This window comes from Struthio camelus, chromosome 12, assembly GCF_040807025.1.
Source record: "Struthio camelus isolate bStrCam1 chromosome 12, bStrCam1.hap1, whole genome shotgun sequence".
Taxonomy (NCBI): Eukaryota; Metazoa; Chordata; class Aves; order Struthioniformes; family Struthionidae; genus Struthio; species Struthio camelus.
Window position 1 is genome coordinate 3,140,575 of NC_090953.1, and position 24,142 is coordinate 3,164,716.

General features: G+C 41.9%; 4 protein-coding genes, 1 long non-coding RNA gene and 5 other non-coding genes across 14 annotated transcripts in view; 7 read left to right on the top strand and 3 right to left on the bottom strand.

Moving 5' to 3' along the window:
- The window catches only part of ZWILCH (zwilch kinetochore protein), a 25,910-nt gene extending 19,590 nt beyond the window's left edge, over nucleotides 1-6,320 (bottom strand). For 3 of the 4 annotated variants that reach the window (XM_068958949.1, XM_068958948.1, XM_068958947.1), the window contains exons 1-4: nucleotides 3,593-3,865; nucleotides 1,526-1,577; nucleotides 560-655; nucleotides 322-440 (exon numbers count right to left, since the gene is read on the bottom strand). In XM_068958949.1, coding sequence (XP_068815050.1) covers nucleotides 322-440; nucleotides 560-655; nucleotides 1,526-1,577; nucleotides 3,593-3,651 — 326 coding nt within the window. In that variant the 5' untranslated portion in view covers nucleotides 3,652-3,865. Of the gene's footprint in view, nucleotides 1-321; nucleotides 441-559; nucleotides 656-1,525; nucleotides 1,578-3,592; nucleotides 3,866-6,158 lie in introns of those variants that run through there. The other variant, XM_068958950.1, reaches the window with a different exon arrangement.
- RPL4 (ribosomal protein L4) lies at nucleotides 3,747-9,801 on the top strand. The gene is made up of 10 exons (XM_068958951.1): nucleotides 3,747-4,034; nucleotides 5,296-5,467; nucleotides 6,328-6,434; nucleotides 6,841-6,979; nucleotides 7,540-7,664; nucleotides 8,052-8,181; nucleotides 8,635-8,791; nucleotides 9,001-9,084; nucleotides 9,462-9,582; nucleotides 9,671-9,801. The coding sequence occupies exons 1-10, from the start codon at nucleotides 4,032-4,034 to the stop codon at nucleotides 9,716-9,718; spliced, it is 1,086 nt and encodes a 361-aa protein (XP_068815052.1). The 5' UTR covers nucleotides 3,747-4,031; the 3' UTR covers nucleotides 9,719-9,801.
- Nucleotides 5,124-5,224, top strand: LOC138068949 (small nucleolar RNA SNORD16). The gene has a single exon (XR_011143842.1). It is a non-coding gene; the product is annotated as a small nucleolar RNA SNORD16 (small nucleolar RNA).
- On the top strand, nucleotides 6,178-6,249 carry LOC138068953 (small nucleolar RNA SNORD18). The gene has a single exon (XR_011143847.1). It is a non-coding gene; the product is annotated as a small nucleolar RNA SNORD18 (small nucleolar RNA).
- Nucleotides 6,677-6,776, top strand: LOC138068948 (small nucleolar RNA SNORD16). Its single transcript, XR_011143841.1, has one exon. It is a non-coding gene; the product is annotated as a small nucleolar RNA SNORD16 (small nucleolar RNA).
- On the top strand, nucleotides 7,915-7,981 carry LOC138068955 (small nucleolar RNA SNORD18). Its single transcript, XR_011143849.1, has one exon. It is a non-coding gene; the product is annotated as a small nucleolar RNA SNORD18 (small nucleolar RNA).
- On the top strand, nucleotides 8,230-8,301 carry LOC138068954 (small nucleolar RNA SNORD18). The gene has a single exon (XR_011143848.1). It is a non-coding gene; the product is annotated as a small nucleolar RNA SNORD18 (small nucleolar RNA).
- Nucleotides 9,802-11,351: 1,550 nt separating the features above from the next.
- Nucleotides 11,352-14,100, bottom strand: LOC138068942 (uncharacterized). Its single transcript, XR_011143810.1, has 2 exons — nucleotides 14,054-14,100; nucleotides 11,352-13,627 (listed from the first exon to the last, which is right to left on the bottom strand). It is a non-coding gene; the product is annotated as an uncharacterized lncRNA (long non-coding RNA).
- Nucleotides 14,101-14,286: 186 nt separating this feature from the next.
- SNAPC5 (small nuclear RNA activating complex polypeptide 5) lies at nucleotides 14,287-17,382 on the top strand. Its single transcript, XM_068958956.1, has 3 exons — nucleotides 14,287-14,467; nucleotides 15,072-15,161; nucleotides 15,835-17,382. The coding sequence occupies exons 1-3, from the start codon at nucleotides 14,378-14,380 to the stop codon at nucleotides 15,943-15,945; spliced, it is 291 nt and encodes a 96-aa protein (XP_068815057.1). The 5' UTR covers nucleotides 14,287-14,377; the 3' UTR covers nucleotides 15,946-17,382.
- Nucleotides 17,383-19,247: 1,865 nt separating this feature from the next.
- The window catches only part of MAP2K1 (mitogen-activated protein kinase kinase 1), a 40,043-nt gene continuing 35,148 nt past the window's right edge, over nucleotides 19,248-24,142 (bottom strand). For both annotated transcript variants that reach the window (XM_068958953.1, XM_068958955.1), the window contains 3 exons: nucleotides 22,542-22,603; nucleotides 21,380-21,425; nucleotides 19,248-20,177 (listed from right to left, as the gene is read on the bottom strand). In XM_068958953.1, coding sequence (XP_068815054.1) covers nucleotides 20,064-20,177; nucleotides 21,380-21,425; nucleotides 22,542-22,603 — 222 coding nt within the window. In that variant the 3' untranslated portion in view covers nucleotides 19,248-20,063. The remainder of the gene's footprint in view (nucleotides 20,178-21,379; nucleotides 21,426-22,541; nucleotides 22,604-24,142) is intronic.

The following is a 24,142-nucleotide window of genomic DNA, read 5'->3' on the forward strand; positions in this document are numbered from 1 at the left end:
TTTATTTCAGGTTTTGTGGCATCAAATTAAGAGTATGCTTTTTTTCATTATTATTATTAATGGAAAGACAACATTTATCATGACTTCTCCGATTTACTTTCTTAATCATGCTGTCTCCTAGCTTCTGTGAAAGGAGAAGAAAGTATAAGAAAACCTGACCTTGCAGTCTGAAGGAAACATCCATGTATAAAATTCAAGCTCCCTTTTCAAATCCTACAATTCACTTACTTATCAGCAGAAACAATATACTCTACCATGACATATCCATTTGTTGAGAGGGCATGAAGTTATTAAAGCATGAGCAGAGCCTTGGAAACCTACTTTGCTCTTCTAACAGAAAGAGGAACTGGTCCAGAACCCTCCTTTTGTGAAAGCTCAGAATCATAAACAGCATCATCTGCTTTTGATTCTTCCGTCAGATCACTTTCTTCATTATGTCCCTTTAAGAGAAATACCCAAATAAGTCTAAAAATGAAAGGTATTATGAAAATATTTGATGGGAGTAAATTCAAAGGCCTGGATTATATTTGAAAATTTCACAACACACACACACACTTACTGCTTTCTGCAAAATATATATCATATTGTTTCCATTCCAAAATCTTTCAACAGGACTTTTGTGATTACCACCAATCAAACAGATCTCTACATCAGCCTAAAAGAAGAAAAAAAAAAGAGAGAAAAAATTAACATATTACATATAAACACTATATTTTAGCAACATTTTCCACTGAAGATTTCAAAATTAACTATTTCCCCAAACTATTTTCCAATCCCACTGCAACTATTCATTAATCTATTCAAGACAATACGGTTACCACATGTTATAAGAGGAATCGAATATTAAATCGACTGTGAAAATGCAACAGCTCGCAACTAACCAACATAGAAACAGTTTATCTTTAATGCATTGATTCTACAAGAAACTGAAGTAGATTCTGAAGAGATTCACACAAATAAATAGCAATAAAGATTCTCCAACCATTTACATGTTCCAGTGCCTATTAGAGCAATTGCCACTTTCACATATATATCCATAAAAGCAGTTAGATAACCAGTGTGCCAGCAGAAGGTGCAGGTTTGAAGGTATGGACTAGAAGCATGAAGATATCAGCTCAGTACAGCTGCTGTAGCAGGTCTTTTCTCTCCACACTTCCCCCCCCCCCCCCCACCTTCTACAATTAGCCTTGCCCCTTCCCCCACAAGTAACACTCTCACATGTATTTGTTCCTTGCAATTATTTTAAACAGGTTAACAATTAACAGCTGCAAAACTTCAGAGAAAATTCAGGAATGAACAAGGAGGTGAAGGCAGGAGATGGCCTCTGGAGAGCTGTCTCCCAGGTACTGCTGGCCCTCCTTTCTCTGTTCTGAGGTAGATGCAGCTCTAAAAAGGTATTGCTGAGGTAAACTTTTTTATGTGGTAACGACACATATCCCAGCTGTTCATCAATGACAGTTTGCTTGGTTTTTTTAAACATACATAGATTTAGATTACACGGCTGTATTTTCACATATGCACTTACCTCAAAGGCATATGGATGTTCAGGGATACTTTTCTTTCCTTCATCATATATTCTGGAGAGAGGAAAAAAAACAAAAACACAACTTACATAAGGCGATCCTCTCTATCCCTCATTAAACAGTGAATTTAATCTGTGAAAACTAAAACATCAATCTCAAATCACAGTTCTATATATTGCATACGTATTTAATTAAATACACATTGATAGTAGATAGAACATAGTTTTATATCCAGTTAATTTTTTTTTTTAAATTACTAAACTACTTCCTCGTAAAACTTCATCTGACACTTAATACTTTTTTTCCCCACTCCCCCCTCCTCAAAAAGATTCACGGGTGCTGATCAGGTAAGCCGACTGACACAGGACAAAGCCCCTTTCTCCTGTCCCAAACAAAACGGACAGAGCTTCACATCAATCCTTTTCAGTTTGCCAGCTCAAGACCACACCTTTCCCTCAGCATACCTTCGTTACTCCACAGAACCACACAAACAGAAAGAATAACGCACTGGTTTTGCTGCCAACAGTTAAATGAATTTGTACAAAGTGGTGTCAGGTAAGTTACAAACATAGAGAAGGTTGTTACTCTCCAATCCCTGACATCCTGGGGAAAGGCAGATGATACAAATTTCCAGCTAGATTTAAGCTAAATTTAAGACTTCAAAGCCACGTAACTTCAGTTAAACAATTAACTGTGACTAATGTCATTTCATATATTGACATCGGAATACCAAACACACATGGTGACACATCTGTACTGACAACTATTTAAACTAAGCAGCCACCAAGATCTACAGCCCTAACAATATCTCAATGTTTTTCCAGTAGTCTGTGTTGTAAATATGCCTTTTTGTACTACTGTTAGCGTCCTGTCATTTTTAAGTAAACTACTCTCTAAAAAGAGGATATTAGGGTTGGGTTCCTGACACCGTTTTGTTAATAGAACTTCTGAAATAATTTTTATACAAGTATACAGGCACACATCGGTAAAAATCCACATAAAGCTGACAGTAAGGTAAATCTTGCATAGTGTCATTAAAACGGCAGGCTTTCTGAACGCAGACAAGCCCTGGAACTACAGGCACAGTACCTTTAACATGTCACCGATCAGCTTTAGTACCTTAATCGTCCATCCGTATGCAATTAACCCGTTCTTGATGCGAGTTAAAAACATGCTAACCTAAATTAAGCGTTATTTCAATTTATATGACTTCTTGCTCGAGATTTCCTACCACAAGCTTTCAAACGGTTTCTGTTTTTTCTAGAAAGCAGCACCAAGTTGCAGGTATAACATTCTGTGTTACATTTTAAGGGGAAAAAAGGTCTCGCTTAGGATATAGCGCCTAGGTACAGCTGACAGGCAGTACTTTTGACATCATACAACATTCCAGCTTTCAGTGCCGAAACCTGGGAGAACCGGCGCACCTGAAGGCCCACGACCTCCCCTGGGCTCCAGGGGGACGCGGAGGTCCACCCGCACCCATCCTCTTTCAGGATGGGAAGCCCGCTGCACCGTAAAACTACATCCAGGTCTGTGAGACTGACGTTGACACCTCGCCCTATAACTCACAGGTTGCTTCCAAGTGACTTCAGCCATCAGTACTGCCTTTTTCCCTTCAAAATGCATTTTTAAGCCTGTCTTGGCAGTACTCGCTACAGACATTAGCTTCTTCGATATCTTTCTCTATTCCCTTATTACAATTGCTTGGATAATCTACTAAAACCGAGAAGACCCTTCCTTTCCAGGAGCTGGCAGCCTGAAATCCTGTCAGCGGTTGCGGACGCCCGCGCCCCGCGGGCGCCCCGTAACGGCTCGGGGAGAGGGCCGCCAGGGCCAGGCTCCGCGGCCCGGCTGGTTTTACGCCCCAGGGCGGCGGCAGCCCCTCCGCCGAGCGGCCCCGCACGGGGCTGACACCGGGCTAACGGCGAGCTCCGCTCCTCGGCGCCAACGGTCGCGCAAAACCGCCGGGGCGCCGCCGCCCCCTCAGCACGGGCCCCGCATCCCCCGTGTTCCCGGCCCCTCCGGGGCCCAGGCAGTCCCAGCCCGCGCCCGCGCGGGCCGAGACTCACTGGAGGAGGCGGCCGTAGAGCTCGGTGGCCGCCGCCCGCCGCCTCTCCCGCTCCGCCATCGCCCGCCGCAACCGAACCGCGCGCGCCGCCCGCCCGCCCGGCACTATAAGCACCGCCGCGCGGCCAGTGGCCGCGGGAAACCGCTCCTCCCACTCGGGGGGGGGCCTCTCCGAATCCCTCCGCCAGGAAAGAGTCCCCCGGTTTGGGAGGCGATGAGAAGCGAAAGAGGCGCCCGAAGGGAGAGAGCTTTCCCCCACGGGTCACCGCGTACGTGGAGGAGGCGAGGGCCGGGGCTGGGGCCGGGCCCTGGCTGGGGCGGCCGGACAGGTGCGGAAGGACATCGCTTATAGCGACGTGGCAGTGCTCGGTCCTTCCTTTTCCGGTCGGGGCTGCGGCGGGGACGGGAGGGAGCGTGAGAGGCTCCGCCGCCGCCACCACCATGGTGAGGCGCGGCCGCGGGGAGCGAGCGGGGCAACGCAGCGGGTGGGCGGCCGGGCGGGCGGTGCTGCCGCTGCGCCGGTGCTGCCGGGAGCCAGGCCCGGCGGGCAGAGCGGTGCCGCGAGCGGCCCCCGGGCTCGAGGCGTGGGGCGCCGGCCGCCATTTTGGAGTCGGCTGCGCTGTGGCTGCCGCGTGGAGCCGGCGCGGGGAGGCCGGGCCGGGCCGGGCCGGGCGGCCGCGGCAGGAGGCCTCGCTCCGCCGCCCGCTGGAACTCGCCCTTCTGCCCACGCGGGGTGGGAGATCGGGCTCGCATCGCTTTCTGGCTGGGCGTTACCGCTTTTCTTGAACTTTTCCGCTAAGCAAAACGCACAAGACTGTGCGTAAGCTTTTGAGGCAACGCTGGGTTAGAAAAGCTATTTCTGCAGTGCTTTTCTTTTTTTCCTGTTTTTGTTAATCTGAAATAGGCTTTAGGAGGCCTTGATCTGTAGCTAGATGGCAAATGACCAACTTTTTGTTAACGTGATTTAGCTTGTGATCTGCTTCCTTTACCAAAGCTGAGTTTGTAGCGTGCTTGTATTGCAGCCTCTGCCCAAACTCCAGGATTCGACGTATTGCTAGCACCCGGTAATAGGTACATAGGTAGTGTTTTCATTATCATTTGCTAGTTCTGTAGTATACTTTAAATATTTGAAATGAATTGTGCTTCCTTAGTGGGGAAGGGAAGGAAGACGTTTTGGTATTGCCATGAACTACTGAAGACAAACATCTTATAATGCTATGAGGCCCTTTTTAGAAGGTTGCTACTGAGCCCAACAAGTCGTTTTGGGATATCTTATCAGCTTTTTTTGAAAGAAAGCTGATATTGGCAGTTACCTTTTTACTTTAGAAATTTTGAGGCACCAGATATTGTGCAGAGGGCCCAGACTTGACAGAAGCTTCACTGATGCTAACTTAGCTTGCTTGTCGTCATTGTGAGCTTATATATTGTATTACAGATAAGTTGGTCGCCGTGTTTCAGATATTTAGCGTAATCTACATAAGTTCTAATCTGAATAAGCCTTTGGTGAATAAACGCTTTTTAATTGAAAATAATTGCTGTGATGATGTAATTTGCGTCTTATCCAGTGTTCAGTGACAGTTGCCTGCTGTCAGCATGCTGGCACTGTTGAATTGAAGACACCTTCATTCTGAGCAATGTTCGATGCCTTTGAATACTAACAGTTTGCTTTATTAGCGCTTAAGAATTTTTCTGTTTTCTTTTTCAGGCTTGTGCTCGACCGTTAATATCCATCTACTCTGAAAAGGGAGAAGCATCAGGCAAAAATGTGACCTTGCCTGCTGTATTCAAGGCTCCCATTCGCCCTGATGTTGTGAACTTTGTTCACACCAATTTGCGCAAGAACAACAGGCAGCCTTATGCTGTTAGTGAACTTGCAGGTATGCTGGGTGCATAAAACATAAGGAAATAGTTGTATTAGCGGTTGGTTTTAACATAGGTGGGCTAAAATGGAAACAAATTTAGCACTGAAATAAAAGACGGTCCCTTCAGTGGGATTCTGTATAGAAAGCAAGGAAACTATTCTCTTTATGAACCATCTGATTTTTAAACTCTATTGAAAATTTCGTTAATAATTCTGAAATACTAAAAAGTGCTGTAAAAATTTTGGAGGGTTCTGGACTCTTATCTGAAATATATGTTACTGAAAGTATTGTGGCACCTACATCCTCAAATGGAATTCACTTTCTTTCCAAGAACCACCACAAAATGTCTGAAAAATAACACGCCAGGCAGAAAATCACGGTGCAAAGTTGCATGTTACGGTCACTTCTCCTTGCTGATTACGTGAGGCTTGTCTGAGCTGCTTGTCAAGAATAAACCTATATAATTGAGCGTTTATTAGTTACTTCAAAAACTAGCAGCTGCAGAGACCTGCTCTCAAAGAAATTTGTGCTGGCAGCATGCATATTCGAGCTTATTTCTGATGGTAATCCACATAACAATTTTAATCCACTATGAATAGCAGTGCCAATTCAGGCCTCCAAATTAAGGATCAAGCGTAAATATGAGCGTGTTAATATACTTGATTCTGACCTAAACAGATCTTTAATATGATAAGGGTTAGTTTACCTGATCGAGATTTGTTGTGCTGAAATGATGAGATTCCACTTCATCGGTCCGTGTTTCTGAACTGCATGATAATAGTGGAAGTTCTGATTGTTGGCCTTCAATCCTGCATTTCTGTGACTTGGAAAAATTGCACTGTTGACACTCGCTGAATTAAAATGGTTTGTTCCAGGTCATCAGACCAGTGCTGAATCTTGGGGCACTGGGAGAGCTGTTGCTCGTATTCCTCGCGTACGAGGTGGTGGAACCCATCGCTCTGGCCAAGGTGCCTTTGGAAATGTATCCTTTCATAGCTGCCACTTGAATCAGGTGTAAAGCTGAGTCCTTCAAGGAAGAAAATCGTTTTCCCATAGAGTTTTCTACTTCTTGAGGTAATGGCCATCTACAGTGATCTGGACCACACAGAGTTTAAGGTGACTGTAGAGTGATCAGTAGCTCCGGTATGCAAACGCTAGAGAAGAATTAATTGATTTCCACTGGAGAAGTGGTGGATATTTCAGATCTTAAGATGCGTACAGTCTTGCCATGATGTTGTAATTTGCGTCTTACTCTGTGCTCAGTGACGGTTGCCTGCTGTCAGCATACTGGTACAGATGATTGACGAGCAGTTAATGCTGAGCAAGTATTAAAGATGCAGTCTGGCAAAAGAAGTTTGGAAAGGTTATTCTTAACTCTAGATTCATAGATGTGTCGCGGAGGCCGCATGTTTGCCCCAACCAAGACTTGGCGACGCTGGCACCGTAGAGTGAACACAACTCAAAAACGTTATGCCATCTGTTCTGCTTTGGCAGCATCAGCTCTTCCAGCGCTGGTCATGTCTAAAGGTAGGAATTCTCGTGTGCTCATTTCCTCTCTCGAAATGTTTGCGGTTTCGCGTTGCCCGAGCAGCATCAGTAGCTGTGTCGTTACTTGAAATATTTCTTGAGGATAACTAAATTCTATTTCAAAGAGTTTAGGATGCAGTCCCATTCTTTAGAGGTGTATTTTTGTTGCATACCAGTTGGGGAAAGTACTTTGAGGTTATGTAGAGTTGGATGTCAGGTGATTCCGAGGCGTTTTTCTGTGTATTACTGATGTGAATCTCGTCTTGCAGTTCGTGGTAACTGAAATTGAATTTTGAATCACAACGTGGTTCAGTTTCTGTTCATGGAAGCCAACAATTAAAATTAATCTTTACTTGGACATAGAAAGTATTGTTTGAGGCAGGCCAATAAAACTCCATTGAAACTTCAACTACTATAATTACTGTACCTGCATATTAGATACTGAATTTCATTTCCACTATTCTTGATTTTGTATCATTTCTGAACACACAAGACAATACCTTGAAATCTGTATGACCAAGATCGGTGGGTAACTTAGTGTCTTGTAAAATCCTCATTAGGCCACCGCATTGAGGAGATTCCAGAACTTCCTCTGGTTGTTGAGGACAAAGTTGAGAGTTACAAGAAAACCAAGGAAGCTGTTCTTCTTCTTAAGAAGCTCAAAGCTTGGAATGACATCAAAAAGGTGAGTTGCTACAAGTATATTCTCAAGAGCAAGACCTGGGTCATTAGACTTAGTCATTATTATATTATGAGTTCTAAACGGTTCTGTTTTGATTTGAGGCTGCTAAAAACTCCTGGATAACAAAACTACAAGAAGCTGTATAAACCAGAGTGCAAGCTGTTAAATTCCTTACTATGCTGCTTTACTTTCTCTGTACTTAGTTCTCTTCATTTCACTGTTGCTTAGCAATAATAGGTCAATTTTCATCTCTTAAGAGTGATGAACTTTCACTGGTCCGTGTTTCAGATAAGCAGTGATGACTGTGAAGTTCTGACGAGGTGGTTTTGTTGTGTCTTACTATAGGGATTTGGACTATTTTGGATACTTACAGGTTTCCTTTCTGTATAGGTGTATGCCTCCCAGCGTATGCGGGCTGGAAAGGGTAAAATGAGGAATCGTCGTCGCATCCAGCGCAGGGGACCCTGCATCATCTACAACGAAGACAATGGCATCATAAGAGCTTTCAGAAATATCCCAGGTAATACTAAACCTGGTTATATTTACTCTTACTGTTGGAAGAATATGTCTAGAATGATGAGATTCCACTTCATTGGTCCGTGTTTCTGAAACACAATGATTTTGTGGAAGTTCTGACTTCTAATGGAAGTAATTGATACGTTATGTTCAGGAATCTGATTTGGTGGTGTTGAGGCTGTTTATGTTAAAATGAACATGAACGTTACATGTAAATGAATTGATTAAACTATATTTGGAGCAGTAAAAATGAGGTGGTTAATCAATCTTTTTCCAGGATAAAATTGTTATTTTTTAGTCTAGTGTGTTTTTGTCCTTATGTGTATGTAGCTTTGTAGTATAAAGCTAACAAACCTGTATCTGTTTCTGTGTACTTTCTGCTCAGTTTATCTCTAACAGTTTGTAAATTTGATTACAAATCTAAGGGGTTTTTTTGTTTCGTTTGTTTTTCCTACAGGAATTACTCTTCTCGATGTAAACAAGCTGAATCTGCTGAGACTTGCTCCAGGTGGTCACGTTGGGCGTTTCTGCATTTGGACTGAAAGTGCCTTCCGCAAGCTGGATGATTTATATGGCACCTGGCGCAAAGCTGCTACTCTGAAGAGTGACTATAAGTAAGCAGAGCAAGCATTTGACACAAATAAAAGTGGGTCAGAACAAATTTGGAAAACAACCCGTTACTGTCACAAATTCTTCAGTTCAATTTAAGTATGGAAAATTAATACTAACGAAGGAGTAGTTTTTTCTGAATTCCTATTTTCATATTTATTAGCTATATTTTCTTTTTATTATCCAACTTACACTATGAACGTTTGTTTCACAGCCTGCCAATGCATAAGATGACCAATACAGACCTTGGAAGAATCCTGAGAAGCCAGGAAATCCAGAAGGCGCTGCGTGCTCCAAAGTAATAATTTTTATCTAACAAATGCAAAGTGCAATCTGCTTATTAATTGTCAAATGCAAGACTTGAGGGAGTGCAGAAATCTCAGTTTAGAAAAAAAAAAATGTATCAGCAGCATTTTTGACTTCTCAATTTTTGGTTGTAAATATCAAGAGTTAATGGTTCCCCTAAACCAAATTTCAGAGAAGGTTTTACAGACCTTGAAGATTTGACAAATTGTCTCACGTAACTAGTTCCTTATGAGTTGGCTCTGCTTTTTCTCTGCCCTTCTGACAGCATCATGAGCCTGTTTAAAAAGTTAAAAACTTCTAGTTTAGGGAAGAGCTTAGAAAATATAGTAAACTGCATTCATAGTATGCTAAAAACGTCTCTCTTTACAGGAAAAAGATTCACCGAAGAGTCCTGAAGAAGAATCCATTGAAGAATCTGAGAATCATGATCAAGTTGAACCCATATGCCAAAACAATGCGACGCAACACCATTCTGCGCCATGCTCAAAATGTAAGAATGGAAGCAGGTAGCATAATCTGAAGTATTAAAATCAATTTTGTATATGCCACTGATTTTTTTTTTTTTTCCTCCTTTGCAGCGCAAACTCAAGGAAGAGAAGAAAGCAAAGGCAAAAGTTGCAGCATAAACACAGTGCAGTACGTCATCTACTTAAGTTCAGAAAACTGTACTGTGGATTTACAGCTAATAAATTCTATTGAAACAATGAAATGCTTTCATATCATTTTGGACACTCATACACTTTGGTGGGATTAAAATGAAATTCAGCAGTCCTAGGAAGCTGTTAATATGACGTTCATAAAATAGGATCTTAAAACGCATTATAAGAGCGCATGTGGAAAAATGAAAGTAGCACATCCACGTTACTGTCAAACTGAAATGTAGAAAACGGTACTTGAAAGTGGCCACCACAACAAAGTATTCTGATTATTTGATATAGGCTGTTGTTTTTCTTTTTAAAACTGTGTGTGTCACTCAACATCCCATTCACTTAAAATACCAATACGTTATTTCTCACAAGCAGTCCAAGAGGAAAAACTTCTCATCTTTCACTTTGATCAATACGATGTGCTGGTTTACTGTGAAACAATGGTAACCATTTTGTATTTTGTTTTTTACTACCTTAAAAAAACAAAAAAGCAGAATGTTGCTTTTCGGAAAAGCTAGGTAGTATGTTATTTCATAGATAGAAAACATTTGCTTTTTTCATGGTCTCTTGGCATATCTAAATTTTTGAAAGAGAAAGGTGCTCTGTAAGGATAGGATGGCCGTACCCTGCAAACAATGTCTTGAGTTATTTTTAAACTTACTAATCCGGTTATCATAAACTTTTCTGTGACTTAAAATACAAAACTAGCTTCCTGATCTTGCTCCATCTTGAGTAGGTTTTAAAATGGAAACTTAAGAGTATAATGTACGGATAGTCCTGGCAGTGAAGAGTTGCATTTCTTTAAATAGTAGTGTCTGGATCTCAGATTTACCTTATGCATAAATGTGTCTCCTATTAGTGATATTTTGACTGTCTGAAGTCCATTTATGCAAATACAATCCAGAGAGATAGTTACCCACATGTGCCCGGGGGTAGAAAGAAGACTTTTCTTTAAATGAACACTATAATCCTGTGAGTTCTGAGTTATGTTAAAACGTCAAAAGGTCAGGCACTGTGTCTGAATTTACGGAGAAAATATATAATTTTTTTTTGTTTAAAAACTGCACAATGCAGGAAGCACTGACTATTAACAGTCAGCTATAATCAGTCACAAGTTGGCAGCTGATAACTAGAAATGTGTTCCTAATCAACCCTTTCTTCTTCACATTTTAACAGTTACTGTGTTCTAATAGTTTTTTTTTTTTTTCTGTGATTATCAAAATAGGAAGAAAGATAGTGGGGTAGAAAACTACTGTTTTCTCAAAGTTGCTTCCATTTCAGTGTTACTCTTTAAAAAAACACAGGAAGCTCCAGGAGGAACTGGGCACTCATTTTGCTAGCTTACTACATGAATGCAAGGAAAGACTAGCCTCATGCTCAGAAGTCACGCTAACTAGGAATGAGGCGAACTGAGTTATCAGTAATAATCACATGAATGGGTATAAGGTTCTCTTTTAAGAATTAGAAAATGACTAAAATGCCTAAAGATTGAAGCAGGCCTGTGGTTTTGTGGGAGGGGTGTTTTTTCTTTAATTAAATTTCCAGATGTATTGGTAGATATCGGAACCCAAGACTGACAAAGTACTTCTATGAGCACTTTTTACAGAATATCTTCTTTTTCCCTTCTTCACCATTTTGAAAGAACTAAAAACTTAATGGAGGAAAGGTATGATATAGACTGCATCTCCCAGTTTCTACTAAGCCATTTTGTGCAAGACCTCTTGAGTTACAGTGGAGACTGCAAAGCACTTAAAGACGGCAAACGCTCTGTATCAGTCACTTGTATGAAGTAGAGCTTGATTATAGCTTGCATTTTATTTATTTTAGAACAGGTAAGTTTGATACTTATGTTAAGCGTTGCTATTACGTTTACTGCTACAAAGTACTCACTAATACCTATAATACTAGTACAGTAATAATCTTAAATCTGATAAAGAAGTATTAGTAAAATGCATTGATGTCACAGCCGTACAAAATATGGAATGCAGTCTGTGATCTTAAAGCTGAAGCTATTATCGGAGTCAAATTATTTAATTTTTACCTGTGGAGATTACTAAGTAAATTTCAAGTTCAGAGTGGAAATGAGACACTTGATTTGTGAGGTCCTTCCTCCCTTGTCCTGTGTGGCTACTCTTGTACGCTTTGCTGCTGCTTCACTTCTGGCGCATTCTAAAATCTTGTAGAGATGTTTTACAGACTCTGCTGTTAAAATGAGTGATCAGCCCAAGATTACTGACATCCTTTGAGGGAGAAGCATTTATTTATGGAAGCAGATTATGTAAGAAATCCACATAAAATGTAGAGAGAAAATTTATGCAAGTTTTTAAGTGTAGCTAAGGAAACCTTGCTGCTTTTTTTTTTTTTTAAACTGTAGCGCTTGCATTCTATGTTGTCAGATGGAAATTGAAAGAGTGGACAGATTCATTTTATAAATTATTCAGCTGTACTTGTTGCTCAGAAAAGCTGGATTGTTAAGATACATAATAGTTTGATAAGGAAAAGAATACATCCATTTATTAATATAACATTCTCAACATTTACTGTGAAAGTTCAAATGGCATGTGATGACTCTATGGTAATCCTTTTTTTTTAATCTTCAGTAATATTGAAATAAAATTGAAAAAATAAAGGAAGATTAAATATAACTAATTGCTGAAATTAAAGCAATTAGGAAAAAGTGCAGTAGACTTGAACTGATTTCTTTAAGGGTAAGGTGGTTTTGTTTTCTTTGTTTTTAACGTGTTCAGAAAGGGTCAGCCTTTAAACTGGCAAATTTTTTTTTGTTTTTATCAAAAGTTAATGGTTTGCACGTGAATTGTTCCTTTACGGTATTATTTACATTTACAAAGTTGCTGCTGTAAATCTTGTTATCTTGAAAATGTAATAGTATGGATCTGTGAAGGGAAAAAAATATGTAAACCAGGATGCACCTTATTTTAGTTATTATGTTGGATAGTTTTGCCAGACCTTTTTTCATTTGAAATTTTATTTCAGTCTTCCCTTTTGCAGAATTAGCTATCATAGGATTTAAATAAAACCATTCCTAATCATCTCTCTCAAATCGCAAAGTGTTTTTAGTTATTCTATATCATGTTTCTTTCCCTTTTCCTTCAGCTGGTATCCAAGGAACTATGAAGCAACTTCCTTTCTGGTTTTAAAATGAAGCGTCAAATTTCCATCCATCCTGCCCATCATAAGATTATTTGTTGTTGCAGGAGTCTGGGCTAATTGTTAACACAGTAAGCTTTCTTCATGCCAAATCACTGATTTTTGGAGAGGTTGAAAGGATATGTTAGCCAGCAGGGATGCTATGTTTGGCTATTTCTCTGTGCTGCCATTGGTACGTTCTGGTGGATGAACTCATGGGGACGGTATCTCCGGGTAGTCTTGGAAAGCTCAGTGTGAAGGCAACCTTGCTGTGCTCTTCAGAGTTTGAATGCAAGTTTCAGCTGCTTACCGTAACACCAGAATAGCAAGAATAAACTTGTCAATGGCACATGCAGCTTGGGAGAGTAAGGAAGAAGGGAGAAAAACATTGCCTTGTGAAAGAACCTTTTTTTACTACTACTTGTATTTAAACATTCCTGCATTTCACTGAGTATTAGGGGTGGGAGGGGACGGCTGGAGCTCATCTAGCAGGATCAGCTGGAGCAGGTTGCCCAGGACAACATCCAGTCGGAGAATGAGCATCTCCAAGGATGGAGACTCCGCAACCTCCGGGCAACCTGTTCCAGCGCTCCACCACCCTCACGGTAAAGACGTGTTTCCTTCTGTTCAAGGGGAAGTTCCTGTCCGGTTTGTGCCCGTTCTTTACATTAGACTGGTCGTCATGGGCTGGGATTCCCGTCCTGAAGGGCTCCAGGCAATTCAGCTGCCGCCATCCTGGCCCTGCTACGGACAGCGGCGAATACTCGGTGTCTTGGGTCATACTGGACAGACCTAACCTTGTTAGCCACGTCATGCTAACGGAATCAGCGTTTGTAGTATCTGAAAACCTCCTCAAGCTCTTGTACGCTGCTCTGCTTACTGCCAGCACCTGCTGGAGCCCTCAGAACGGCTGCTCCAACGCATCCTACCGGCCGAAACGGCGACTCTGAAAGAAGCTCTGGAGCTGCGGCGGCCCTTCGCCTCCGGAGACAGCCGCCGCGGCCCGCGCCACCCGCTGCGCCCCTCTGGGCGCCGGCCCTAGAGGGCCCCGAGCCCGCTCCCTCGGCGGTTCCCCTCCCTCAGCAGCCAGGCCCAGGCCGAGGAGCCCGCGGCAACGCCCGGGGTTGCGGGGCTGGGGGGGGGGGGCATGAGGCGGGCGGAGCGCACCTTTCCGCGCAGCCGGCAGCCCGCCCCGCTCTTCCTCAGGCGCTGCAAATGGCGGCGCACTGACGTCACGCGGAGGCTCCGCTCAGCCCCGGCTGCGGCGCTTCTGCCCGCCCTCAAGATGGCGCTGCCCGCGTCCGACGTCCCCCTTCCCGCCCGCGGGGTCACGTGGGCGGCCGGCCGGGCGGTGTCGCGGCGCAGCGCTCCGCGCCTGAGGGGAGGCCGCGGCGGCCGGGGCCGGGGCCGGGGCCGGGGCGGGCGCCGAGGCCGTTGCCACCGCCAGGGGGCCGGGGCGGCTGGCGGCGGGCCCCGCGGAGGAGGAGGAGGATGCTGAGCCGCCTGCAGGAGCTGCGCAAGGAGGAGGAGACGCTGCTGCGGGTGAAGGCGGCGCTGCACGACCAGCTCACCCGCCTCAAGGTCGGCGCTCGCCGCCGCCGCCGCCGCGCCCGGCCCGCTCCGGGGGAGGGAGGCGCCGCGCGGGACGCGGTCCGGGCCCCTCGGCGGCCGCCCGGGGCGGCCGGAGGCGGTAACGCCATCGGCGGGAACGAGCGGGCAGCGGAGGCCGGGACCGACCCTGGGTTGCTGTTTTTATGGGGTTTGGGGTTTTTTTTTCTTTTAATTTTTTTAACGGGCATCGGAAATGCCCCCCCCCCCCCCGCCCCGACTTGTGAAACACTGGTTATCTGCTGCGTGACAGCGGCCTCGAGCGCTTTGACTTGTTCCCTGTGGTCTCCTGGTGCAGGAGAGCAGTTCTTACCTGTCGCGGGTTGGGGGGAATTTCTCCGCCTCGGGCAGGTTCATGCAGCCCCGCGCCTGTGGCCCTGTCCTTGGCCTGTGTCAGGAGCGCGGCCCTGGCTGCTGTGGGGACCGGCATCCCTACCCTGGCCTGGGCTGAAGCATGTGCAAACTGCTTCTAAAAGCTTTGCTGTTACTGTCATCGGTTATTCAAAAATACTTAATTTCTGTTTGATAAGAGTCTGAGAAGTAATTACTGCAGAGATTTTTTTCGTTTTGTTTCCAGGTGGAAGAGCTGGCACTGCAGTCTATGATTAGGTCCAGAGAGGAGAATGTCACAGTCTCTTCCTCAGCAATTGCAGAGGAGACTCAAAAAGTAAGGAAAGCCCTTGCCTGTTGACAAGAAGGGGACTCGTTTTAACCTGTAATGCTATATAGCAGCATGAATGACAGAGAAAGGAACGTTTTATTGATTTATTTATTCGAGTAGCTTTAGGAGTTTATATGGATGGTTTTCATTTATAGTTCTTAGGTTAAATTTGTTTATGCTTCTCATTAATTGAAAGGTTCAGCTACAAAATCTGTCCAGTTTGTTGCTGTCTTCTGTTTCAACTTAAGCCTAACCCAAAGGGATTTCACCTTTGTTTCCCTTCTTGACAGTAGCATGTTGTTCCCGGGAGACCTAGGGAATACCTGCTTTGTCTTTGCTATATATTTCATATAATTTTAATCCGCACTTTATAAGTAGTTTCTTAAGCATTGTGTCTAATACGCTTAAATATGACATGCAGTTTTAGCCAACTGATTGTAGGGGAAGGAAATACAAGTATTAGCTGCACTTTATGCTAATTGTATGATCAGGCTGAATTAGTTGAAACTCTTCCATGGAGAACTGATGCTCATCACTTTGGGCTCTTGTAGTCAACAGTTTTCGTACCAAAGTCTCTAAAAGACTACTGTAACTGTTCAGTTTTAACAGTGATTTGAGAAGCACTCAGTGTTGCTGCTGTTTTTGATAACTGGCAAGTTAAACATTCTTATTGTAACAGACTCTTGGGCAGATGGACAACGAGGCTGCTATCAATCAAACTGAATTACACCTAAGTCTTCAAAATCATGAAGAGGAAGAGGAGGAAGAGGAGGAAGAATCAGATTCTTGAAAGAGAAAAATAATTGGAGGCGGTGATCTTGATTTTTAATACAGACTCAGGAATTTCTTCTTCATTCATATAAAATTTGCCAACAGATTTTCATTTTGTGCTGTATATGAACTGTAAGACATGCAAGACTTTTGGAGGGATCTAGGGAAGTTACACTTGAAGACATGAATGTCACAAGCTTGGCAGATCTTGATTGACATGTTAAAAGAATGAAAACTTGCTGTACAAATATGTAGCACAATCTTTTTTTGCATTTAAAACCTAATGTGTAGCTTACTACATCTTTATGTGTAGATCAGAAAAGCTGTTAATCAAGTCAGACTAATTTGACATGCACTAAAAGCAATAACTTGTCTGTTCTTATTTCCTGTTGCTGAAAATTAAAACTAGGCCTCAGTGACTGATTGCTGAACCAATGATTACATGCATAACCTCACTTGCATAAACTGGGAATTTTAAGATAGGCAGTGAGAAGAGATTTGACCAAGATTGTTTTCATGCTTTCAGATAGTGTATTCTCAGTTATATGGAAAACTAAACTTATGTATGTTCCCTATAAATGTGATAGAGATGTAGGTGCATTTGGGAGAAGCAGCTATTGCACTATAGGCTCTGTCAGCTTAATTTTTGAGCACAATAGCAAGGTAGCCTCTCTCTGTACCCACTGGTGCTGTTCTTAAGTAGTCAGTCTGACTATAATAGTGAAGTATTTTCTACTTCTTGCTCTTTCAGAGGAGTAACCAAGTAGCCTTTTACTTGTCCCCAAATTGTATGGTAAGAATTAGTTCACAACATTACTTGTAATAAGCAACTAATGTTCTTACATCAGTTTTTTTCTTTTTCCCTCACAGTAACTCCATAGGTCAATGTAAGTCTGTCTTCTACTTTCAAGTTATCTTCAAGGAGGAATATAAGGGATTTAATAACTTAAAGATGGAAAAGTGAAGTCCCTTCCACAAGTTCTTTAATGGTACAGTAACAAGTCAGTGCTGCTCTTACTGATAGACAATATGTTCTTTCTCCTAGTGGAATGCAGACAACCATGTAGTGCAGCTGTTTATTTTATCAATTCTTAAAAGAATTGTTTGGAAGCACAGAAAACCAAACTGTGTTAAGCTGATTAAAAACAAACAATAAAAGTAGTATGCTAACTTAGCCATTTTGTCAAGCTGTCTTACTAAGAAAACGTTCAGCGATATATCCAGGGTTGTTCACCATACAACTAGTGTATAAAGGTGCTGTTGCTATCTCAGTTTGGCTTTAGTAGCTTAGAGAAAATTAAGTATGTTTCTGAAGTTTGCCTTTAAGAGCAGGAAAAGAGCTTGGAAAAGCATCCAGTGTCCTATGTGTGGTCAAACTACGTGATTCAACTTCTAATAAATTCCTGCTACTGATTGCGGAGAGCCTGTTTATTATTTGGCTCTTATTTGGCTTGTAGCTATAGAAACTAAATGTTAGAATGTAAATACAGCTTCATCCTGTACTAAAGACTAATTACCTTTGGAGGAGGGTGGATGTCTTTATGAAGAAAGACCTTCAGTATAAAATGCTCAGCAAAGCCTTCCCAAGACTCACAAGGGAACAACAAAACATCTGAGCAGAAAGTATAGCTGGAGTGTCAAAATAATTTTCTTTGAAAGTCTGTGTGTGAACAGTTGTTTTTGTAAGGGTCTCAGTTGATAATCTCTCCTTTTTTTTGCTTGTTAGAGTGTTCAGTATGCTTGTGGCAGTGCACTCTGCTCCTTGTGTCTGTGTCTTAAAAGAGGACTGCTTGCCTTCCTTTCTTTTGCTGCTGGGGAAATGGCATTCTGGAATATAATCACTGTGGGGTTTCATCTACAAAGGAGAATTCAGACCTTTGAAAAATGTTGTCTGTCTCCCGCATGTGACAGTGCAGTTTTTCCACAGATACACTCTATATCTCCTTTCTTCCTGTTACCTTTTGTGGGAAAAGTCCATTGGTTGCTTTCGGAGTCAAATAGACATGTTCTGGCAAACTAGCTTGCATATGCCAATAAAGTACTTTTCCTGTTGTCCTACTACAGATTACTGTGCTTGCAGTATTGAAGTTATTGCTGTATGTGGAACAAACGTAAGTAAAATGAGATTTCACATCTAAAAACTTGCTGTTCACATACTGCACATTTTCTTTTACCATACAGCAAAAAGTACTACACAGTATTTTAGCATGTTAGTGTGTGTAATTTACATTTAAAGCTCAGGACATATTTTAAATTAGACTGAGTGTAGCCTTGTTACTAGTACCAATGGCAACATTGAAATGAGGACAACATGAAAGACAGCCTCAGAAAGGTAAATAAATAACCTCCTACAGTTGATGGGTGGGTTGGTTAAAGGCTGCCCCAGCCACCTTCTCTCTGATACTTGATGCTGCTGGCTAAGTGGGAGATAGGTTCATAGCTAAAATTATTTGGATGCTGTTTGGAAAGAATGATCTAACCCTTGTCTGAAGTAGCCTTTCAAGGAGCTCAGCTTTTTATGGCATTGCTCAGTATACATTGAGAGAACAAGACTTTTTGCTAAGGACATGCAGCTGTACCAAACCTCTCCCCCTGTTGCATTTTACAGCAATAGCTTTCAGCCTGTGGCTGTGTAGTTGGCAGATGCTGAAGCCAGCCAAGAGAAACGATGATAGTGGGGGGGGGGGGGGAGGGGGAACAAAAAGCAAAAAACCTCACAACACCAAAGCAGTTACAGTGTAGTACCACCACTGCATGCAGGTGGGCCTCCCCACTGCAGGTTGGATCGCAGTATTCCTGCCCCCTTTCGGGGAGCTTTGTGCTAGAATGCTGGTTTGCTCTAGGAAAATGCCTGCCCCCACCATAGCAGGTTACAGCAATGAACGGAGCATCCAGAGCCCGCAAGATTCTCCCGAAAGTGTCTTCAACGCTTTACCTATAACATTTTTCTGTAAAAAGCCAATAAATACAAGATCTGTCACTTTCTATCTTGGCTTTGCAATGAGAAACTTTTTGTTCATCCAGTAAGTTAGGCTTTAATAGCGCAGGGAAACACATTCAGTTTCTACCTCCAAAGGACAACAAATAAAGGGTAGCTTGTGGTTATCGTACTTGATGAATAAGGATTTGTATAAACCTACATAACAGACATAGTGCAAAACAGCATTTCCAGGAACTGATGATACTGCATGTTTATGAAAATGAATGTGCTTACTGCAAAAATATACAGAAAAAGAGTATGTAATATAGTAATGATTTAGTATCAAGGCCTTAGTTGACTTGATCTAATTTGATTTTGAGTTAAAAAAAAATCTTCAAAGGTACTTGATAATATATTTATTAAGAGAATCCATTGCTAAACATTTGAGAGAATAAAACAATAGAGGATCTTAATTCACTTTAGACACTAGACACAGTTTTCATGAATTTTTAGGTTAAAAGGAAGTAAACTGCCTGGATCTTTGTCTCAATTCTGTGGGACACTTTAAAGAACTAACTTTTAAAAAGCAATTAGAAAGACATACATCACTAAACAATCCCAAGTATGATGATACATTTTAAAAATAAATATAGAAATATGAACAAGTCTACAATTAGAATATTACTCCGTATATTCTGAAAATACAGAGCTCTTGCCTCCTTTATGTGGAAAGAGATTGCTAAACAACAGCAAAATTAGAACCATTAGGCCTAACTTTCAGATACAGTTTGGCAGCAGCAAAAGCATGCTTGACAGACACAGTTTTCAAGGGTCTCTAACCCTTTTTGCCTGGGAGATTAGGTAAGCATGATTGAAGTACCAACAACTTGCAGAGAATCTTGATAAAGTTCAAACAAACTGGGGTACCAGCCCAGTACCACCAGTGACGTTTTCTTTAAGAAAGAATATCCATAATCACTTAAAATCAGCAAGCACTGTAACTTAAACGTTTCACATTGTGGTCAGTAAACAAATGAATGTAACCCAATACAATACCAATTAGTTTATGACAAATTTTAAAACAGTTTGGCACATGCTATAAAGACATTCTTCCTTAAGAGATGAAATACATGTTTGAACAGGTACAAGCTTAGGAAATAGGACCGAAATAGCATTGTTCTTAACAGGTGTACAGTACAAGACTTGCTCTTCCATATTCAGACTCCAGCAGCATGCGTGGGTGTACTTGGTTGGTTAAGGCCTATGGTTGAACAGAGCCATCCTGCAAAATCCACCTCCTCCGCTTCAGATCTCTTAATAAAAGCATGAATCTAAGCAGAGGAAGAGAATGTTATTAATCAAACACCCAGGACAACATAATTCATGTTACTCAGTTAATTTACTAATTATCATAATCTCATTTGCCTTCAGTAAACTATGTTGTTTGACAAATAATATACCTATCTTGAACTGACCAGTAGATCTTTTTCTGCAAGATTTTTTCAGTAGCCAGCATATGAAATGTACATGTTGCAAAATATTCCAGAGGAACAACTCCTACATAATGCCTATTACAGAATTCTTACACCACAGTATGCAATGAGGATGTGACTCAGATACTTAAGATAGTACTTTGCAAAATGTATGCCTGTGCTTTCACACACAATAGGGTTCTTCTGAGAGAGAAATAATCTGATTGCATTTTGAACCCTGCTGTAAATTAATAATCAGGGCAGGGAAAAGCCTAATTTTCTGCAGTAGAAGTCCTCACATCTACCTTAAGGCCATGAAAAGAGCCACAGAAACCAATAAGATCAACTCACACAGGAAAAAAAAATGCAAGATTAGTCTGAGCTGCCTAGTATTTTAACAGATTTTGTAAGATGAAGTTGATGGAGGAGGGAAGGGGGGTGGGGGAGTAGCACATTTTGCTCTTCCCAAAAGAAGTTGATTAAAAAGAAAAAGATTGACTTAACCGCTCTGTACAGCATGGAGTTCAGTTCTCTCCTCCTCTTAAAAAAAAAAAAAATCTATAATACTGTATTACTGACTACTAAACTGAACTAAATGAGATCATTCTTCCGGTAATCAATTTAGTGTGTTGGGTCATATACTCACTGTAATTATCAAATAGTAGACTGCAAACAACACCAGATAAGTACTTAGTCCTATCACTGTGTATCCCTAGATTGCTGCCAAACAACTGTGCGGCTGCTTTAACAGGGCCACTGGGGATTACTGCACCAGTGGGAAACTGGACATGGCTCTTCCCTTTGCCCTTCCTCTTCTTCTGGGCTCCTTTATTGTCACTGTTCTAAGGGTGTGTGAAAGTCTTAGCCCCATGGGCCTCTGATCAGAGGAGCAGCCCCCTTCAAACTGCTTGAACTCTTCATACTGGGGGCCGTGAACTACACCCTAGGCCACACACTCCCATCCTAATCTTTGCTGTCTCAATTTCCTCGCTCAGGTCAGCTGAGAAACCCAACCTGCATGCAAGTAGTTTTCTTCATTTGAGTTAAGAACTTTCACTTACCATCAGTTGCTTCAGATCTGCCCTCTCAGCAGGATTTTTAATTAAACTAAGAAAACAGAAAAAGTTAAATGATACTAAGGTATAACTTGCTTAAACTGAAAGAGTAATGTTAGATCATCTTAGTATGTTATTTGGTCCCAGAGAAGGCAGCGCTCCAGATAAAAGCATTAAGTAACATAGCACCTGTGAAACACAGATCCAAGTTCGTAAGCAGTTCCCTTCTGTGGTATCCACAAATGAAGTTTTAGGTATGAAATCCTGATATTGTTCAATGGGGGTAGAAGTGAGTGAGTGTTTAGAACGGAGCTAGAGAGATCAAATTCCTGTTTAAACCAAAACTCAATGTGAACCATTGTATCCCTCAAGTTTCTTTTACGGAAGTCTTTTCAAGCTTAGTATCAACTAGGTCTGTTGTGTTACTGTTTCTTTTCTTTTGGAAACAGTAAATGCATGTTAAAAAGTTATTTTACTTATTACAAGCTACACATATGTAATTAACTACCTCCCTAGCACTGAATATACAGGTTCAGCGCAGTTTAGGTTTTAACGCTATCCAGGGACAGCGGAAGCGTTCACGTTCTGTATCACTGAGGTGCAATTGGAAGAATGTAAAGTAAGTATACGCAGATGGAAGAATGCAATAGAGATGTTTGTTTAGTGAAGCATTGGAGAGAAAAAACACACACCACACCACACACACACGTATCTGGATCCTGCAAGACTTCTGCACCATTTGGAATGTCTCCTGCAGAATAATGCTTTGAAAGGTTACCCCTGCCTGACAGTAAGTATGATCCTTGCTTTGCATGACCAGAATCCATTTAAGTACTGCGGCTTCTTTGTGATTGAAAAAGTATTCATCTGAGATGCATTTGCTCATAGTTACATCTAAAAGCAGAGATCGTATTTTAAAAGGGGAACATCTCTCAGCTTTGAGGTTCTTTGCAAGCATGTGCTGTCAAGCTGGTGCCTGCAAAATGAGCTTTAGATGCATTAACAGGTGGAGAAGGAGGACTGAGCTAACTAAAATTACTTCACATTTGCCATGGCCTACAAAGCAATCCGAGTCCCTGCTTTTCAAGTTACTGCCACAGCAAGCTAGCTAGCACGGCTGACCCCCAAACGCGTCCCTTCAGAATTCAGCAGTAGAGAAAATACTCACCATTTGTTAACAAAATCTTGAAATTCGGAACCAAAGACACCATTGGGCAGTTTTGGAGGGGGCTGAAAACAAAACAAAAAAAAAAAAAACAAAAAAAAAATCAAGAGTCATCTAAAGCAGAATACATACATGATGCTACACAACCTACCTGGGGATCTACCAATCATTGCTTGTCTTTGGGTAAAGCTGTAAAGTTGACTAATGCCACCCTAACACTACCCATGCCTTCTTTCAAAGCTGAGCTCCCAAACAAATATCATAGGCATGAAAACTGAAGTCTGCCTTGAAAAAAGGATGCACTGTCACATGTTTTATAAGAGTAAGGGTGCTGAGTTTTACTAATGGCTAATTTTGGTTATTACTTTCACAGCTGCTGGATTTTTAGGTGTATCAGTAATAACTGGCTCAGAGATCTGGTGGGGTCCCTCCCCCCATTCTTTCTTCACAGAAAGAGATGCTCGCCACCGAAACACTTAAGGACAACTTTTGTCCACAACTGATGTCCGGATGTGCCTGTGTGCAGGACAAAAACTTCCGTTTGCAACTCTGAGCTCGCAGACAAGCAAAACTCACTGGGGACTCAAGCGATGTGCTGGCAATTCCAGGCACTGTGTAATCTAACCAAAACAGCTGTCTGTGTAACCCAGTAATTAAAAACAGAAACAGTGCTTACCACTGCTCGGACAAGTGAGATTCACTGTGTTTCTGCTCTGAGGGAGACTGTAGTCTGGCAGATCAGTTTCCTAAGTGGGGCTGTCCCTAGCATTATTCTTCAAATTACTCCTTTAAATTATTTTGCTGTAATCATTACCAAACACTCCTGACTACTAGTAAGCAGTGGTAAATTGTACCCATCACCTGCCAGCCTGACTACAGCTCTCAGTTCCTTTTACTCACTTATTTGTCTGTATGGTGCCTAGAATGCCTTATCTTAGATTGTAAATGCTTTTAGGATAGCGTTTCTACAGCGCTCAATACTACTGGATCTTGTTGCATCTTTCGGGCTCTTAACTGCTACCACAAGTAAGAATGAGTTGCTATGCAAAACTATGATCAAGCATATAGAAAGGTATGCTCACATTGTCTTCCATGAGGAGGAGTACTTAGACTAAACTCCCTGCAACAAACTGCTGCTATAAAAAAAGCTGCTACATCTACAGTATTAGAAATTGTACCTGAAGGGGGTCAACACCCTCTCACAGAGCTGTCTTTAAAGAAGGCATAGAGCAGCCTACAACAGTTAGCTTTGTGGTATGCAGTCTCTTCACTGCTAATCTCCTCTTGGGGAAGGGATGATGTCCTCCCTGTCATTAGTTCCATAATCCTTTTAATCTAAATATTCTGACCCAGGAAATTAGTTTGTTCAGGTTCTAAATTCAGAAAAAGTTCTTATAAAAAGAGACATTATAGAAACCTGCATATTATTTTGTTCTCCATGGATATAGCAGCTGATGTCAGAGATTACTTGTTCTATAGCATAGGTGGCAGAAGGTAATTTCACCAAATTCTCAGCTACTGCATTTCAGTTTAAACTGACCTCAGAGTCACTACAAGATCAAGACCGTACTGTCTTAAGTAATCCAAAGCTAATGCTATTCCAA